The sequence below is a fragment of the Heloderma suspectum genome, chromosome 5, assembly GCF_057233095.1.
Source record: "Heloderma suspectum isolate Gila_16-S chromosome 5, 16-S_ref, whole genome shotgun sequence".
In the NCBI taxonomy this organism is placed as follows: domain Eukaryota; kingdom Metazoa; phylum Chordata; class Lepidosauria; order Squamata; family Helodermatidae; genus Heloderma; species Heloderma suspectum.
The window spans coordinates 95501527-95521609 of record NC_139462.1 but is presented as its reverse complement, the minus strand read 5'-3'; the positions used below and the strand labels follow the sequence as shown (position 1 = coordinate 95521609).

Here is a 20083-nt window from a genome sequence, read left to right as displayed (position 1 = left end):
AGCTACCAAATGCAAATGTAACACTCAGAACCACCTCCAAGCCTTTTATCTGCTTGATTGGTCATGGGGTACCCAGGAAACAGGCCACACCTGGCCATGCAGCTGCTTGTCAGCCATTCGTTCCATTACTTATGAGCCACCAACGATGGGTGTGTGTGTGTATGCCACTGGCTGTCCTTCCTGAATGGTTAGTGCCCCACTTTTGTCAAACTCCTTGAATTACAGCTGAATGTCCTGACTTCGCTCCCATCTGGGTGTTTCCTTTCAACTTCAATGTGGTGGTGTACAGAGGCCAACTGCCAAAACAGTTATCTTCGTTCTGGCCCTGACTGTAATGTTAAATCTGCCACTTGTGGAAGCCCCCTTACATTGTGCATAACATGGCAGGCCAAGTAAGCTATTAGCTTGCTGTTCTTTTACATTAAACCAGTTTGGGGCCCAACCAGCTGCACTGTATGAGTTAGCAAAACATATTGTGAACCTGATAGGGTTAACAACTAATTACATCTTTGGGTGGATTATGCTTTACAGTACACAGCTTTATAGAAACAAAAGCCAAGCTTCCCAAAATTCCATTAAACAACTTCTTATCTCAGATGCTGAGATGCTTATCAGTACCATATGTTAAAGGGCTCCTACTCTGTTCCTGAATGACCCCATGGAGGCTTTCCCAGGACTTAATCAGACGAAAAAGCTAGAGGTGCGGGGGGGGGGGGGATTGAAATCACAGTTACCAGCACAACAAAATGCAGACCTAAAGCTCATAATAATGAGGCAGCTGTATCAATAGGCAGCTGCACAAAAATAAAAATATATGTGGGAAAACTTTCAGTGTTCAATTTTGTTTAAGTTACTACTGCGAACGCTTTATCATAGCAGCAAAGATGCATTTCATGCTAATGTGAATTCTTTCACAACACATTATCCAATCAAGAGATAGTCTGTCCTTGTTTGTTTGAATGGCCTAGGGAAAAGATCCACCATTTTTGCATAATCCAAGGGCTGTTCAAATGTAGATTAACTACCCTTTATAGAGGGCAGTTTATCTGCAGAGATGGATTAAATGTTGTTGCACATTTTGGCAAAAATCCTTTGAACTTTTCCCGAATTTTATGACTGCTTATGATGTCATAAAATTGATGCTCTGGAAGAAGGCGGAACAGTCATCTTTGTTGTCAGAATGTTGTGCCAGTCATGGACAAGAAGGATCTCACGTTAATTCTTTTTTTAAAAAAGCTACAATTAGTGTAACAAATGCTAAACCAGACATACCCACTTGTCCCTAATTACTGGGAGGGAGCGTTCCTATTTTCTGGTACCTGTACCTGATAAAAATGCCTGTTTAGCTCCTTCTCCAGAGTCTCCTAGAAGTTAAATCTCTGACTGGCTGAGTCCTCCATATTGTCTCTAGTGTGCACCAGCGTAAATGTACATGTCTGAACACTAAGGCTCCATGCAATGTACAGCCTGCCAATTTCACGCATTGCACTGTTGAGGTATATCTTGAGTTGTGGATTTCATATTGTAGAACAATTGTTTTTTCTACATGCTGGGAGTTGTAGGCCATTTTTCTGTGTAAACATGCATAGGATTGTGCGATTAGAAGAGTCCTGTTGGATTGGACCAAAGTTCCATCTAGTCCAGCATTTTGTTTCCAGCAGCATGATTCTGGAAACCCAGTTGCGTGTGTCTGCCCAAGCATGCAAGGTTGACCTTGATACTGCAAAGAAAAGTTTGCTCTCTGAGCATTTGTGGTAGTATGTCAAACACTTCTATCTGGATTGCCTATATGTGGCAACAGATGGACATGGACACCTCATCATGGCTGAAGTTGCAATCCTGTGCATTCTTACTTAGGAGTAAGTCCTACTGAACTCATTGGAACTTGCTTCCAAGTAAACAAACGTAAGAGTGGACTGTAGAGTCAATACAATTTTCCAGGACCGCTGTGCACTAAAACAGTTGAGGCAACTGCATCACACCACCTAAATATATACATTAAGTGGTGTGTGTGTGTGTGTGTGTGGGAGAGGGAGGGAGGCAAGCATAGTCAGTCATGAGCCCACTTTGAATTGGATTGTATTTACCATAAATATCATAATTAAAATACTGTATAATCTGACATCTGCTGAGCTAGATATGACCCAGCTGGTGTTTTGCCAAGAATACTGCACTGAGAATATGTATTTTGAAAGACCAGGTGCCTTTCAGTGAAAAAGTCTAAGAAAAGAACTGTAGATGAGTGCTAAATAGATCAACAGATTTCTGACTTGTTCCTGAAACAGAATACATGTAAAAACAGAAACACGCAAAGCCAACTTCCTTTCAAAACCAGGTGTGAAGTTGTTCCTTTGATGATCTGAATTACTTCTAAAATATTTGTGGGGGGAAATGATTGCCCAATAAATTCTGAACATATAAATAATTTAAAATGGCACAAAACTGATTTATTGGTCCATTGTATATGAATACTGGAAATAAGAAATGAACAAATGACATACCAGAGGGAACATAACTGCTATACGCAAAGTGATAAACAGAAATATTTACATGTCAACTGCAAAATTAGAACATGTTGGAAAGTTTTCTGTCTGGGGTAAGAGTCATTTCCTAATCAAGAGCCCAGTCCTATCCATGTTTACTCAGAAGAAAGTCTCACTGCATTGGCATTATATATATAATATATATTTATTTTATTAATATATTACATTTCTTTCTACTCAGACTATAAATACTATATGTGCCATTTTTGTTAGCTCATGGTTTCCACCTCTTGAAATATTATACAAAATACAAAACCATGAATAAAAAACAAAACAAAAAATACAAAAGTAACACCAGTCAAAATAGCACCAGGATATCCTTTTTCTTTTCTTTTCTTTTTTTTTTAAATCTTGTAATATACTTCATATGTTGTTAGAACTCTGGGCAACAAACACACGGAAAATGGTCTAACAATTTCTACATTAAACAGCATCTGTCATAAAATCTGAGCAGCTAGTAATTAATGTCACTAATACATATGAGTTCACTGACAACATTGTTTGCTGAGTTACATAGAAACTATATCCAAGATGTGTGTTTTCCTAGCAAGAAGCTTGGATCTGTATCTCAAGAGGAACCTCACAGTTTTGATCAAATCAAGCCAAGATCTCCAAAACGTAAGGTTAAATTCCTGGATCATTTCACTGATTCTGTACATACTGAGCCAAAATATAATGGTTCAGTGCAGTGGGAAGCTTCCATCGAAAGAAGACCTTCAGCCAATTAAGTCCCGCACAGCCTAAATATGACTTCTTTCAAAAAGAGGGATAGTTGCTCTGCTTTTGACCAGTGTTCCCCAGTTTGTTTCACCAGTATTTATTAGTGAGATTTAGTCTGAAGGTTCCTTTTAATGGTAGAGATGTAAGTGAAAGGTAATTTTGCAAGGCCAGCAAATTGTACTGACAATGTCTTCCCAAAAACTAATGCCCAGGGACTGTTGAAATTTGATGGCTGACAAGACTGAAAATCCAAAGGACTCTGGCTGAATGCTATTCCATCTTCACACAATTGCATAGAAATGTGGTGTCAGCATAACATTTCATGGATGTCCGAAAGGTTGCAATGCTCTCTTTATCATCAAACCATCTACACGGATATAGTCATGGGTGTAAACAGTGCTCGGTCATTTTTTTAAGGTCTCTCAAGCAATGAGTTTGGATCCTCTAATGTAGCGCTTTGTCCTTCTTATCAAAGAAGATGTAGAGAAACATACACTTTTTCCAATTCCTGTGAACACAGATGTTCCGGCCATCAAATACCACGGTTTAAGAAAAAGGCAATGTTGGGTGCAAGTTCCAGTCGATGTTTATTTTGGAGGGTTTCTTAAATAGGAGGTGGGCCTAGGGGTATCCCAGGACCATATACCAGTGTGCAGCAAGTCTGAGAAGCATCTTCCCTGAGAGTTAAATGTTCTGTTTCTTCACCAGAGTAAATTGTTGTGTCCATGTCATCTGAGTGATATCCTGATTGGTAGCCACTTGTTGGATTGGAAGCTTCAGACATAACAGACTCATTACTTTTACTGGATACCAGCCCACTGCAAAATAAAAAAATAAACATTAGCAACTTCACACCATGCTTTGAAAATTAGCTCCTGTTTACCCATCTGTTTTGCAGATAAAGATGGATAATCTGGGTACAGCAGAAGAAGAGATGGGAAACAGGGTCTGCTCCATCAGCTCTGTTGAGAGATCAGTTCTAGCAGGCTTTTCCTCTCCTTCAACTGTCATCTAACAGTAGCCATTCTATTGGACTGCAGCTGAGGGAGAGATGGAAAGCAGGACCCATTCTATTGACTTGTGAGAGACCAGCTGACATATGGCTAGTCCTCTTCCTCAAACTGCTTTCATTCAAGCTTTGTGGTACAATTAGGGCCAGAATACTTCACAACAAGGGGTTCTAAGATAATATCCACCAACCACAAACCCCAATAATAGTTCACAACTGTATTGTCAACAACATATAACAGGACCGAATACATATATACATTGTTGTTGTTCAGTCGTTCAGTCATGTCCGACTCTTCGTGACCCCATGGACCATAGCACGCCAGGCCTTCCTGTCCTGCGCTCTCTCCCGGAGCGTGCTCAAGTTCATATTCATTGCATCAGTGATGCTATCTAGCCATCTCATCCTCTGCCGTCCCTTCTCCTTTTGCCTTCAATCTTTCCCAGCATCAGGGTCTTTTCCAGGGAGTTTTCTCTTCGCATTAGGTGGCCAAAATATTGGAGCTTCAGCTTCATTATCTGTCCTTCCAATGAGCACTCAGGGTTGATTTCCTTTAGGATGGACTGATTTGACCTCCTTGCAGTCCAGGGCACTCGTAAGAGTCTTCTCCAGCACCACAGTTCGAAAGCATCAATTCTTCGGCGCTCAGCCTTCCTTATAGTCCAGCTCTCACAGCCATACATTACTACTGGGAAAACCATCGCTTTGATTAGACGGACCATTGTCGGCAAGGTGATGTCTCTGCTTCTTACTATGCTGTCTAGGTTGGCCATAGCTTTCCTCCCAAGGAGCAAGCATCTTTTAATTTCATGGCTACAGTCACCATCTGCGGTGATCTTGGAGCCCAAGAAAGTAAAATCTGTCACTGCTTCCATTTCTTCCCCTTCTATATGCCAGGAAGTGATGGGGCCAGATGCCATGATCTTCGTTTTTTTAATGTTGAGCTTCAAACCAGCTTTTGCACTCTCCTCTTTCACCCTCAACAAGAGGCTCTTTAGATCCTCTTCGCTTTCTGCCATTAGGGTGGTATCGTCTGCATATCGGAGGTTGTTGATAATTCTCCCAGCAATCTTAATTCCGACCTCTGATTCATCCAACCCGGCATTTCTCATGATGTACTCTGCATATAAGTTAAATAAGCAGGGTGACAATATGCAGCCTTGTCGTACTCCTTTCCCAATTTTGAACCAATCGGTTGTTCCATGTCCGGTTCTTACTGTTGCTTCTTGACCCTCGTACAGGTTTCTCAGGAGACAGGTAAGGTGGTCTGGTACTCCCATTACTTTAAGAATTTGCCACAGTTTGTTGTGATCCACACAATCAAAGGCTTTAGCGTAGTCAATGAAGCAGAAATAGACGTTTTTCTGGAATTCTCTTGCTTTCTCCATGATGCAGCGAATGTTGGCGATTTGATCTCTAGTTCCTCTGCCTCTTCTAAACCCAGCTTGTACTTCCGGTAGTTCTCGGTTCGCATACTGCTGAAGCCTAGCTTGTAGGATTTTGAGCATCACCTTGCTGGCATGTGAAATGAGCGCAATTGTGCGGTAGTTTGAACACTCTTTGGCGTTGCCCTTCTTTGGAACTGGAATGTAAACTGACCTTTTCCAGTCTTGTGGCCACTGTTGAGTGTTCCAGATTTGTTGGCATATTGAGTGCAGCACTTTAACAGCATCATCTTTTAGGATTTTAAATAGCTCGGCTGGAATACTGTCATCTCCGCTAGCTTTGTTGTTACTAATGCTTCCTAAGGCCCACTTGCCTTCACTCTGTAGGATGTCCGGCTCAAGTTCAGTGACCGCACTATCATGGCTATCAGGGACATTCAGATCTTTTCTGTACAGTTCTTCTGTGTATTCTTGCCACCCCTTCTTAATCTCATCTGCTTCTGTTAGGTCCCTGCCTTCTTTGTCCCTTATCATGCCCGTCTTTGCACAAAACGTTCCCTTGAGATCTCCAATTTTCTTGAAGAGATCTCTAGTCTTTCCCATTCTGTTGTTTTCCTCGATTTCTTTGCATTGTTCATTTAAGAAGGCCTTCTTGTCTCTCCTTGCTATTCTCTGGAACTCTGCATTCAGTTGGGTATATCTTCCCCTTTCTCCCTTGCTTTTCGCTTCCCTTCTTTCGTGAGCTACTTGTAAAGCCTCATCAGACAGCCACTTGGCTTTCTTGCATTTCTTTTTCTTTGGGATGGATTTCGTTGCTGCCTCCTGAACAGTGTTACGGACCTCCATCCATAGTTCCTCAGGCACTCTGTCTATCAGGTCTAATCCCTGAAATCTATTCCTCACCTCCACTGTATATTCATCAGGGATATGATTTAGGTCATACCTGAACGGTTTAGTGGTTTTCCCTACGTTCTTCAATTTAAGCCAAAATTTTGCAAGAAGCAGCTCATGATCTGAGCCACAGTCAGCTCCAGGTCTTGTTTTTACTGACTGTATGGAGCTTCTCCATCTTTGGCTGCAAAGGACATAATCAATCTGATTTCGATATTGACCATCTGGTGACGTCCATGTGTAGAGTCGCCTCTTGTGCTGTTGGAAAAGAGTGTTTGCTATGATCAACATGTTCTCTTGGCAAAACTCTATTAGCTTTTGTCCTGCTTCATTTTGTACACCAAGGCCATGCCTGCCTGTTATCCCGGTGATTTCTTGACTTCCTACTTTAGCATTCCAATCCCCTATGATGAAGAGGACATCTTTTTTTGGTGTTAGTTCTAGAAGGTGTTGTAGGTCTTCATAGAACCGATCAACCTCAGCTTCTTCGGCCTCAGTGGTTGGGGCATAGACTTGAATTACTGTGATGTTGAATGGTTTGCCTTGGATTCGTACTGAGATCATTCTATCATTTTTAAGATTGTACCCCAGTACTGCTTTTCCCACCCTTTTGTTGACTATGAGTGCTACTCCATTTCTTCTAAGGGATTCTTGCCCACAATAGTAGATATGATGGTCACCTGAATTAAATTCGCCCATGCCTGTCCATTTTAGCTCGCTGATTCCCAAGATGTTGATGTTCAATCTTGCCATCTCATGTTTGACCACCTCCAGCTTACCTTGATTCATTGATCTAACATTCCAGGTTCCTAAACAATATTGTTCTTTACAGCATCGGATTTTCTTTTCACCACCAGACACATCCACAGCTGAGTGTCCTTTCGGGTTTGGCCCAGCCGCTTCACTCTTTCTGGCGCTACTTGGAAATACCCTCTGCTCTTCCCCAGTAGCATATTGGACACCTTCCGACCTGAGGGGCTCATCTTCCGGCGTCATATCTTTTAGCCTTGTGATACGTTCCATGGGGTTTTCTTGGCAAGAATACTGGAGTGGGTTGCCATTTCCTTCTCCAGTGGACCACATTTTGTCAGAACTCTCTGCCATGACCTGTCCGTCTTGGGTGGCCCTGCACGGCATAGCTTATGGCTTCACTGAGTTACGCAAGCCCCTTCGCCACAACAAGGCAGTGATCCATGAAGGGGACATATATACATAACAGAATGCAGATAAAAATCTGTTTCAGTTTAAACAGCAACTTATTTAAACTGGATCAGAAAAGATTTTTTCCCCCAAGAACTCAAAATCTACATATATGCACTTGAGAAAGGTGATTTGCTGAAACAGATTTTGATGGGCATTCTGTTATGTATATATATATTCAGTCCTGTTATACGTTGTTGACAATACAGTTGTGAACTATTATTGGGGTTTGTGCCTGGTGGCTACTACCATTAGGGCCAGACCATTGGTTCAGGGGCCCAGAGTGTCCCCAAATGACATCCAAAGAGGTGCCAATGGCAGCAAGCTGCAGCATGCTAGTGCCAGTGCATTGTTGGTAGGCAAAGCTGGAGCTGGCCAGTGCCGTGTTAATTCACTGATCTTCCTCCAAGGTGACGAGAGTGGCAAGCAACTGAGCCAATCTCATGCCACCTTTGGGGTTGCAGGGCCAGTGATGGCACTGTAGCAGCAAGGGGGCAGGCCAAACTTTCTCACAGCTCTGGAGCCCTCATTGCAACTGCACCCCAAAAGTGGTATTGGCTGCCACACTAATCACTTTGGAAGAACATGAGCAAATTAAAACGATCATAGGCTCAGCTGCCAGCGCTTGGACACGGCTTGGTGGAAAATACCATCCTGATTCATAATATTATAGTCATCATTAGGCACGTGTTGACTTCAGCTCCCACCATCCCCAGACAGCAGGGTCAATGGGAATGCTGGGGATGATACAGGTTGTAGTCCAACACATCTGGAGGACACCAGGCTGGTCTAGGAAGCATGTACACAATGTGCATCCTGGAAATGCCACTGCAGGATAGAGACAGCGGTGTTAGAAGGGTAGGAGGCAGAGCTGCCAAGGGACGGGTGGGAAACTTTACCCTCCTTGTTTCAAGAGTCCAGCCCTGTTCTACACCATCTTGCAATGAAGATATGCGTTATGTCGGCTTTTCCAGACTTACCTAAAGGGCAAAATCAGTTGCTTGGATTTCTCTTCTAGTGTCTTTAACTCTTCAGATGCTAGAATCATCCCACTATCTGTCTGATTATCCTGGAAGACCCCAAAAGACAGGATCCAAATTGAAAGACCCCCAAAAGACATGTCTCAAATGGAAAAGCACAAAAAGGATCAAAGAGCACAAACAATAAAACATGCAACATGGACTCACTTCTTGTACCACTTTTACTATTGGTTCTACTGGTACAGATTCAAAGGTCTTTACACTCACAGGACGGCTTTTTCTTTTACTTCCTCTGCGGTGCTGACTGAAAAACAAATATCTTTGTCAGTGCTGATGGAGCTGCTAAGAGTGCCGGGATATCAGAGTCTATCATCCTATGCCAGGCCTGCACAAATTGTGATCCACTAAGGCAGGGGGAAGACCTGGGGGAGGGGAGGGGGAAAGAAGCTGGCAGGCCAGATGGGCAACTCTGTGGTCATTTCTGGCCTGAGGGCCAGAGCTTTCCTCTTCTGGCTGGCACTAAACAAAAAAGTTCTGGGTTTTGCTACCTGAATTAGGACAGCAAAAAATGAAGGCTGGAGTTGTTAAACCCCTGGCATATTACAAGCTGTGGCTGTGTTTGGCTTGGGTTGGTCACAAGCCATGCTGTCCTGAACCTCAAAATATTTGAGTTTCATTTGGAAAGTCTCAGTAAGAAAAGAAAATGTTTTAGGACTGGGTAGGAAGTTTTCTCCTACCTGGGTTAGATTTGACTATGCTTTTGGTGACCAACTTGTCTGGATCATTTGCAGTGAATACAAATCCAAACGTTTTCATGCTGCTTCAAACACAGTATGTATGGTTTGAGCAGTGGCTCAGAGAATCTTAGCTTGTGCTTGTGGCAAGTGCTTCAGATGACTTACCTGGCAGCACAAGCATATTCTAATACAGGCAGGGAAAAAAGGGGCCTATCACAAGACAGAGGGTTGTTTTTTCTTCTGATGCTGAAAATATTTCTCCTGAAGTGAACCCTGGAAAGACCTTTCTATTGAAACAAATAAAATCTGTTGCTTTCTGTGTTAAGCATGTTGTTCCATTTTTCAAATTCTTATTTTTGCAAACTGTTCTGTTTAAGTACAACAAACAAAGAAGCTTGGATCATTCTTGTAAATCTTTTTCTTTGGACTCTGCTTCTGAGACCCCTAACGGGACTGGAGACAGCAGCAACCAACTCAGCAAACTCCTCTCCTTTTAAATTGTTGGAATTGGCACTGAATCTTGTACAACTCCCCTTTCCCAAAGGCTTTCTCCAAGAAAAACCATCTGAGCTGGAAGAGTTCCCAACTCTGTGACGACCAACCCACCAGATTTTCCTGATGGAGCGCTCCAGTGGCTACCACCATCACCAAAGTGGGAAACAAGTAATGAACTGGAAATTACTATTGACAAAGAAACCTAAAACCGAAGTGTGGCCAATGGCAGATTTGGTGAGATCTAGAAATATTTGGTGGGATCTGAGATGTCCCCTCTCTGGCAAGTAAACCAGAATAGCTCCTAGTAGGAGGCAGAACATTTGAACAAAAGACATACTGATTTGCTACAATATTATCTTGGATCTCTAAAAAAATAAATGTATCCAAAAGCAAAAATGGTTCATATGCTTCACTGAGCATCACTGAAGCTCTAGTTATACAGTGCCTAGTCAATTGTAGGTGTTGTAGAAATAAATTAAGAATAAGTCCTGCAGCTACTTTCTTTCTGACTGTTTCTCTTCCAGCAGTCTGGGGTCTCTTTATAAAGGTAATACAGTGGGTAGCTTTCCCCAACTCCTTCATTATTGCAGAATAATAGGAAAGTGTGGGTCAGCAAGCAAAACCAGTGGGAAACTGCAAATAGAGAACCAGAGCAACTGTTTTCAAAGCTCTGTCAAGTTTGTTCATATTGCAAACTTTATTAATCACAATGCTATTAACTCAGGGGCTTACAGTACCATGATCATATCTCTAAACTTTTTTAAAAAACATCCCTACCATCTCTGTTTTGCCAAGAGCACTATGCAGAAAATTACAGAGACCACTCCTAGATATTGCCAAATTCACAGGAACATTATCATCAGCCAGAGTGGGTGCTGAACTCTTCCCAGAGTCCCAGGGAAGGGGGTCATATGGGCAGATATTTTCCTTGAACAAGCAAAATGTATCTCGAGGGTCACAACTAGGGATGCACGAACCCCCCACTGTCTAGTCTGGGGGGGATTCGTTGCAGGGCAATTTGGGCCTCTGGAGCCGTGCCGTATCTGCTGGAGTTGGCGGAGTGGCTGTCCAGCTTCCTATAAAAAACAGTATGTTAATGGCAGCTGCCATTAGCCTATCACGGGAAAATTACAGCTGTAAATGGCATATTTTAAGCCATTTGTGGCCGTAAAGCATTTACTTTTTACAGCTGTAGTTAGGTAAAAGTAAGTGCTTAATGGCTGCAAATGGGGTACAATACACCATTTATGACTGTAACTTTCCTGCGATAAGCTAATAGCAGCCGCCATTAGTGTATCACGTTTTACAGGAAGCCAGAGAACCACTGTGGAGGAGTTCTGTGGGAACTCCTCCAGGTTCGCTGCAGGCTCTGGAGGTCGGATTCTTTGGAATCCAGCCTCACTTGAGTCCATGGCGGATTTCTTCAGCATCCCTAGTCACAGCTGCCCCTTCCCATCTTCCCCTTGGTGGGGCTAAAACACCCATCTCCTGCTCCCCGTGTCCTATGCAGTGAAGCCCTGGAGGCTGCAGCTTTCGGTGTGTGTCTGTGGCTCCTCTTGTTGTATGACCTAGCCCGCTCTCATGCTGCATGGCAAAATCATCTCTCTCCCTGGGTGGACCTTGAATCATCTGTGCTTGCACCAGATGTCCTGCCAAGGGAGCCATGTGGGTGCTGTGTTGGGTGGGCTCTCCTTCCTCCCCTTTGTGTGAGTCATGCTCATAAAACTGTGGTTTTGAAGACCATAAGAGGATTGAAAGCCTTGCTTATTGGGAGGCCCAGAAAATGGCAGTAGTGGGGCTATTGCTGGATGTATCACTACGTCTGATGGAGTGGAGATGCTCTGGCCTGATTGTACATGTTGTGTGTGTTGTGATGCAAGAGCATATCCCAGTTGCAGAGAGTTCATTGGCTCCCTCTGTGTGGGGGGGCATTGTTGTGCAATCCAGTTGGCCCGCAGCAGTGTTTCCAGGGATGCTGAACACACGTCCACCATTATTGCACTGGTTTTGTGTTTTCTACTTTATGTGTCATTTCCCTGCCATCCTGGGCTGGGAAAACACTGGATGTGGCAGCCGCTCCATCACTGTAGTGGTAGTGTTATCTCCAGTCCCAGTGCAATGTGGGCATAGCGTGGCTCTGGAAATGTTGCAACCTAGGGAACATGGTTAGATATAAATAATGAACATCATAAAGACCTTCCTCATTCACACCACTATCTCACTCACAAAGAAATAGCAGGGGTTGGAGGGGGGGAATGACAAGCACCACCCAGTGGGATGGTCATTATATTACAAACCTCATTCCTGATGTGCTGTCATAATGGAACTGGGGATCACAGACTTCCTCTTCTTCCATGCAGGAAACAGGTGAAGTTGGCAGAGAGAGTCCTGAATCCTCTTCAATGTTCAGCAGTGCCGTTTGTGGAAGGACAATATAGTCTTTCCCGTCCTGATGCAGAAGATAACCAAGAATAGTTCTACATTTCTAGTATTTCTGACTGGAGGTAAGGGATATATTTTTTCAGGGAGGTGACGGCAGTTTGAGGAAAGGAATGTCCGTGGTTTGGAAATCCGGCCCTTTTGGGGCTAGATAGACTTCCGCTGCCTGCCCAACTCGGCCTGCATTTGTGAGCTGAGCTGAGGGTTTTCCCTGAACATCGGGGACTTTCTGCGGATTGGGGGGAGGGGTCAGACTGCACTTTGCACAAGTTTCCATAATTTGTGCAAATTGCAGATGTACTTTGCACAAATTACACAAACTGTGGCTGTAATTTGCGCAAATTAAAGAAAATCCGCTAACTGGCCCAACACACTGCAGACTGAGTCGGGCCAGTTAGCAGAAAACGGACTGAAGCCTGGGGCACCGAGCCAATGAAAGGTCGTCGGGCTCCACCCCCCAAATGGATTCTTCCACATCCCTGTCTGAAGAGCACTGACATACCTGGCAAACACTTGCTTGCAGTAAATTTCCAAGGCGTTCCACCAAATCTGAGAAAGCAGGTCTTTGCTTGGAGTCCCCATGCCAGCAGTCCAGCATGGTCTGATACCTGGAGGAATAAAATAGCAGTAATAGCATTCTGATAAACGCAGGGCTGGACAACTTGTGGCCCTCCAAATGTTTTGACCTATGATTCCCACCAGCTCCAGCCAGCATAGCCGATGGTGAGGGTTAATGGGAGTTGTGGGCCAAAACATCTGGAGGACCATAAGTTGCCCTCCCTTCCTATAAAGAAATACAAATGTGTTGAATTAACACATTCTGCTTAGTATTGATAGCTATCATTAGAACAAAGCAGTGAGAAGTGGTCAACACTTTACTGTCAGAAGGAAGGAAGGAAGGAAGGAAGGAAGGAAAGAAGAAAGGCAGGAGCTGAACAGATGTGGCTTCTTGTGGTTCCTCCCTCCACCCCATTAGTTCCAAAGCCCCACTGGCCACCTGTGGCAGGATTCGTGTGATATTTTTTCCAGGCCAATTCCTAAGTGAGTTATCAACTCCTGCAATAAAGGCATATTTGCACAAGCAAACGTTCTTACATTTCAGGTGTTGTGTAGTCTGGGGGCCTCATCCTTGTTCCTTCCTTCAGTCTTCTACAGAATTCCTCATCAATCTTTACACCAGGGTATGGCGAGGCTCCTAAAATGACAAGAGTTCCTTTTAGTAAGGTGCTAAACATCCTGGCCTTATTGTTCAACTTCCTTACAGTATGTGGGTATGAGAACTGGCTAAAATTGTTGGGGATCACTTAGACTGGATCCATCAAGGATCCATCAAATTGGATCTGCAAGCACAACAACTCCATTTACATGAGCAACCTTCACAGAAAGTTATTAAAATGTCTGGATATTTGAGTTGATTCCGGGCTATATATTTTCCAACCAGAAAGAGGCTGTTTGCATCACATACGAGTAACCTTGCATTGTAATAGCACAACCTGCTTCAATAGATTGGACAGCTAAAGCATCAATACAATTCAATAATTGTTTATAATCCTGGTCCAATAATGGCTTATAATTGTTTATATTTCAATAATTGCTTATAATCCTGCTCCACTAAAATGTATCCAATTACGATGCATTCAATGAAGAAAAAAAATCACATGTAATGGGTCTGATGGAAGTCGATTTCCCTACCCCACCTCCCCACTGCAACTCACTCAAAAAGGCTCCCCATGGGTTAGGGGGATGGGAGACTGTGGGGGGGACTAAGGGGGGAGATCCCCCAAAATCAGGCAGAGGCAACTTCCAGACCTACTGCGATCAAGAGGGATTGTGTCACTGATTTCAGTGGGAGTACAATTGATTCTATAAGCCACCCACAGGTCTATCTTGTGTCTTACTGAGGGGCAATGAAGTAAATGGCTCCAAACACATTATTAATTAAATATTTGATAAACATTCACTAGCTTGTCTTGCATTTATGGAGAAGCTGGTATATATCCTAATTCTGAAAGAGAAACTAAATATGATTACATTTCAGAAGCTCTGTTGTTATGATCTGAGACGTGTAGTCAGCAACAAATACGACATACCTAATGAAAATATTTCCCAGAGCAGGACGCCGAAGGACCACACATCACTTTGAATCGTGTATACTCTATCAAAAATAGTTTCCGGTGCCATCCATTTTAGGGGTAGCCTAGCCTAGAAGTTTAAGAAGCAACAATATAGTATTTTTTTATTGACTTACTATAGTTATATATTGTCCAATAATGGAAAAAACGGTTCTCTGGGCAGTTTACTGTAAAAGTTAAAACCATAAAGTATACAAATAAAACTGTTATAAAATATTAGCAAAGCAGTGAAGAAAAGGAAGCATTAAATATATGTTGTTATACTATTGTTAGCATCATTCACAATATCTCAAGATTTCAGGCACTGAAACTTACATCTCCTTTTCTGACATAATCTGGATCTTTGTAGATATCGCGGGCCAATCCAAAATCACAAATTTTGACCACATTGTTTTCAGACAAGAGGATATTGCGAGCTGCTAGATCACGGTGGATACACTGCAAAGAGATGAACAAAAGGTCTACTGTTTGAATTCTTCCAGAGACTTGCACTTTCACAACTTTGCTAACCTTATGTTAATTGGTATATTCTTTGCAAGGCTCAAGCTCCTTGCGGATCTTATTGCAGGATTACCACAAGCAAGTCATGGGAGACTCAGTTTAACTATGCTGTTTCTGTTGAAGTACAGTCTTCTCAAAAGGCTACACTGCCTCTGAAGATAAACGAGATCACTGGTTTGAAAACTCATCCATACCAAAACCTCCCTGCAGCTGGATAAGTTATTTGCAAGGGAGAAGGCTTGGCTATAAACATTCCATGTGTGGGAAGATCTTGACATGGGAGACCTTTCAAAATAAGCTATTGTTCACAAATATCCTGTGGCGGTACAGTCTTACAGAAGAACCATGAAAGGAATTGTTCTTAATAGATCAGTGGATCCATGCCTAGCTGACCATACGCATAGCTGAGTACTGTGTAGCTGCTGACCATACAATTTTATCACTTCTGCTTAACTGGTAAAAATTATGGAGTAGTGGAGACACGGTGAGGGAGGCAGGGAGGCAAAGAAGACCTTGGAGCCTGCTCCAGCTGCACTGTCCAACCCCCGCCCTGCCCAACACATGGCCATCTGCTACTAGCTGCCCTATGGAAAGGAACAGGAGAGCAAGGGAAGGAGGCAAGGAAGACATCAGAGCCTGCTGTAACTGGACCATCCCCTCAACCCAGCTGAGGGGCAATCAACCACCAACTGCCCTGTGGGAAGGGATATCAGATCCCAGCTCCTGTTCCAGTGGGGCTGGGTGTTTTACTTTGTTTTGAACCTGTGGTTCTTGAGGTATCCAATGTATTTTATAAATGTTCTAGTCAAAAAGTGGGACATAAATCAACTAATACCACAATGCTATCCAGGTTTACTCAGAAGTACATCCCACTGAGTTCAACAGGGCTTACTCCCAGTTAAGCATGCATAGGATTGCAGCCTAAATTGATTGATTGATTGACTGATTAGGTGGATAGATCAATTAATGGTAAAACAGGCTTCCCCATGGGACCATAAGAAATGGGCAGCCAGCTACCCACATGGATGCACACGCTCGGCGGTGAATTTACAAGTGCTGACATTCTTATCAAGCACTTCCTAATATCAACGGCTTAGACGCCGAGTGCTCGGAAATGTTGAGTGAACACCGGACATGAGCATTACAGTGTCCTTCTATTAAGCACCATCCTTATCACTATCATTTCCTGAAGCATGGAGTCATCTGACAGATGTCATTTCCCCAAGAGAAATTCCTTACTTTCCGAGATGCCAGGAATTCCATCCCGCGGGCCACCTGGAAGCTGTAGCAGATGAGGTCCTCCAGGCTTAGAGAGTTTTTGCAAGGATCTTCAGACATTGCTGTAAAGGGAAAGATTAAGTTATATGCAGTGTTTAATGGCACCATGCATCCTGATTAATACTGTTCACACTTTAGGACAGAAGAACCCTGTCCTCCAATTTCCATCCTTACAGTTCTTACTTTCTGGTTTTATGATTGCTGGAGCTGTACAACAGGAACCCCACCAGTGATTTAGGCTGCAATCCTAAACCCACTTACCTGGGAGTAAGCCCCACTGAACTCAATGGGACTTACTTCTGAGTAGACAAGACTGTATGTATTAGGAACGTTTAGGTATGCAGTTGAGTTTTCATCCATTTATTTCTTTTATTTATTTCTATCCCACTCTTCAAACTCAGAGGTTCATTTTCTTAAATCACCTGCAGTCAGCGGTGATTCAGTTCACTTGAATTTCAGTCTTAACATTCTAAGACAGCCTTCTCCAACCTGGGGTCCCCCAGAAGCATTGGACTGCAAGTTGCATCATTCCCAGACAACATGGCTATTGGCTGTGCTGGTTGGGGATGACTGGAGTTGCAGGCCAACACATCTCAGGGGACACCAGTGTGGGGAAGGCTGTTCTAAGGTTATACAGTGATGGAAGACAAATCCCACCTTCTCCCTCTTCCGCATCGCTGAGGGATCGCTCCTCCCCAAAACCCGAACTTGTTGAGCTCTGGCTACTTGCAATGCTGTCCAAGCGTTTCTTTGGGTCTGCAGGGACTTCACCATTTCTATGCCTAAACCTGGCATTATTGGCCTATGAGGTTTAAAAAACAAAACAAATGGGAAACAGAACTTGCATTAGCCTATCGTGGCAGAAAGCAAAGCGGTGCAAGACCTACACTGTTCTTGAGAAGCAAATATTGGAGGCAGTTATAGCCAGGAGATGCCATCAAGTATTGGAGGAAAAACCAGCCCAGGTTTTGGTGCAGCTGAACATTTGTTTCCCCATTTGCTCAGCACAGTCCACACATCTCTGCTAAGGGGAGTACTGTTGTTGGAGGGATATTACATTGTGTGAGTGGGCGCTCAAGGGGCAGTGTATTGTGCCTGAGAAAATGCGATGCTTGCTCCAATAGCACATTCATCCTTGTTGTGATTGCTGTGTGGCATGTGAGCTGCCACAGTGCTGCTGAAAGCTATTGGATGTTTTTGGTGACCTAGAAGGGCCAGCCCTACCATTAGGCAGAGTGAGGCGGCCACCTCAGGTAGAAGATACTCCCCCTGTTCCCCCTAAGCTAGTCTGCCCTGCACTCTCTAAGCCAGGGGAGTAGAACCTCAGGCCCGGGGGACACATTTAGCCTTCTGGGGGCCCAATCTGGCCATCCAGGGTTCCCCAGAAGGCCACACCCCTTTCCCCCAGCCACTGGTCATTTAGTAGTTTCCCAGCTTTTGTGCCATTTTCTCACCCTTCTTAAAGGTTGAGGTGCCTCTCCTAAGGCTTCGTTTCTATCAGTAGGAGCTTTAAGCCACAATATGCTGGTATTTTTGGTATTCTGGCCCTGCCACTTTGGCCTTCAGCCTCGTCCACCCCTGGAATGCACAGGCTCTGCACCCCTGCTCTAAGCCTGTTGCTCTTCAGTGCAGTGGAGGATGCTCCACTCTTAGAGTCATACCCAACTGCCACTCTGTCTGGATTCTGTATGCAGAATGGAGGGCACCATCTTGTCCTTCACCTCAGGCAGCGAAACATCCAGGGTCAACCCTGCTATTACAGCCCAGCTCTTCTTTCCCAGCATTTTGTGAACTCCTGGTTTTAGGATATTTGCTAAGGCGTCTGTGTTTTTTAAAAATTGTTTGAAGACTGTGCTTGTGGGGAAAGGACTTTAAACCTCGGCAGTGTCTGTGTTGGAAATAAAGCTGTGCTGAATAGCTCTCTCCTTTTTGAGGGGGAATTCATGGAGATGGGGGCAAAACAAAGATGCTTACAAAAGCGGTTGGGGAGAAAGAGAACTGTGATAAGAATTTCACATGGGAGGCGGTGGTGGGGGTCACATGGGCATGGGGGGCAACACTGCATGGTCACTTGCAGTGGAGGCTGGTGGCTCCAGTTTTGGTGGCACTGTGAATCCATTCTGAGTTTTAGTCAGAACTAACTAAGACCCTAAAGGAGCTATCCAAGGTGCTGAACCCATTTGGGGACTAGAAATGAGCACCTTGGATAGCTCCTTTAGAGTTCTGGCTGGTTCTGACTAAAACCCAGAATGGAATCACAGCCCCACTGAAATCAGAGCCACCAGCCCCCACTGATCACATGGACATTTTAGGAAGGGCTGCTGGAGTGCAAGCCTGTCAGTGAAATGCCCTGCACTTCTGCAAGCCCAAACGGAGCTTCTCTAAAGGTCTTAATATTTAGCTGAACTGGGGCTACCAATTTTACCTGAATAGTGTGGGAGGGAGCCATGAGAAAGCAACAGCCACTCTGCCCTGGTAACATAAGAATAGGCCCAAAGCTTTATCCTGATTAGCAAGACAATATTATTTTTCTATAGGCAGTAGTGAATTGTTGTCTAATCCACCAAGGGTACAGTGGAAATCTAACTTCTTTGCACATTTGTACATTTAATAATAGCAAAGGTAAGAAGTGAAGGGAGGGGTACAAACCAGTGCTGACCAGCACATGACCTACTGAAGCTTAGGTTTCGCTGAGAAACTTTCAGAATGTGTATTTTCATTTATTATTACTTTTACATCCCACCTTTTTTCCTCTTGCAAGGAAATCAAGGTGGCTTGCATAGTCCTTCTCCTTTCCATTGTATCCTCAGAACAACCCTGTGAGGTAGATTAGGCTGAAAGCTAGTAACTGGCCCAAAGACACCCAGTGAGCTTCATGGCTGAGCAAGGACTAGAACCTGAGTCTCCCCAGCCCTAGTCCAACACTCGAACCACTACAACCCACTGGCTCTCAATCATTTTAATCCCAGTGCAATTTCTAGTAACATCCAACAGATCTCATAGTGGAAACATTTAAAAGTTCTTGAATGAAAAAAAAAAATGTTCCCTACACTTCATGCAGACCTCACCTTGTATGGAACAAAATCACTTCGCTTGCTTCTTAAATACACTGACAGATTTCCAAACTTGCAATATTCTACAATCACCATGAGTGGACCTGAATAAACAAAATTAAGAACACAAATGTGGTTTTCATTAACTTTTTGGACAATTGCTTCTGGCTGCGGCCTAAGCAAAATATCTGGAGACATGTTTGCTGACCATGTGTAACACAAATGGCTGTTTTACATAGCTCTATACATGATAGGATGCTTACACTCTCCGTATCCCACTCCCCCTTAGAATATTTTGTACTGTGAATTGACACTTACACACATACATTTGCATGTGAGTACATCCAACGCATATCATCTGTGATTCAGGGCTGAACTAGAAATTATGACTGAAATTAGGTCTTCCATCCTGTGTGTCCCTCACAACCCTAACACAGGGCGTGAGGAGGAGGTGACATTCAGTGGGAAGAATCAGTGCGTGGGAGGAGGTGTTTAACCCTTCCCCATTCTGCCAATTCTTCTTAACAAGCGACAAGTGGGCGAGAAGCAGCAGTTTTGATTTTAGTTTTACCTAGCCATGCTTTGAAACCAGAAGTGACCCCAGCTGGAAAAACACATTTCTGGGGAGGGGGATCATTACTCCCCTTTCCCGCATGTGATGTGAGGTTGGACACACCTAAACAGCTCTGATGGGGTAAGTCGGCGTGGGCAACATAGGCC

The 20083-nt window shown here is 43.8% G+C and overlaps 1 protein-coding gene across 1 annotated transcript in view; it reads right to left on the bottom strand.

Moving 5' to 3' along the window:
* Positions 1-2889: 2889 nt before the first annotated feature.
* KDR (kinase insert domain receptor) overlaps positions 2890-20083 on the bottom strand; it is a 60063-nt gene continuing 42869 nt past the window's right edge. The window contains exons 20-30 of the mRNA XM_084860313.1: positions 19379-19467; positions 16968-17112; positions 16272-16372; positions 14847-14969; positions 14490-14601; positions 13495-13594; positions 12902-13007; positions 12258-12409; positions 8936-9032; positions 8729-8817; positions 2890-4081 (exon numbers count right to left, since the gene is read on the bottom strand). Of these exons, the coding sequence (XP_084716439.1) occupies positions 3868-4081; positions 8729-8817; positions 8936-9032; positions 12258-12409; positions 12902-13007; positions 13495-13594; positions 14490-14601; positions 14847-14969; positions 16272-16372; positions 16968-17112; positions 19379-19467 (1328 nt within the window). The 3' untranslated portion in view covers positions 2890-3867. The remainder of the gene's footprint in view (positions 4082-8728; positions 8818-8935; positions 9033-12257; positions 12410-12901; positions 13008-13494; positions 13595-14489; positions 14602-14846; positions 14970-16271; positions 16373-16967; positions 17113-19378; positions 19468-20083) is intronic.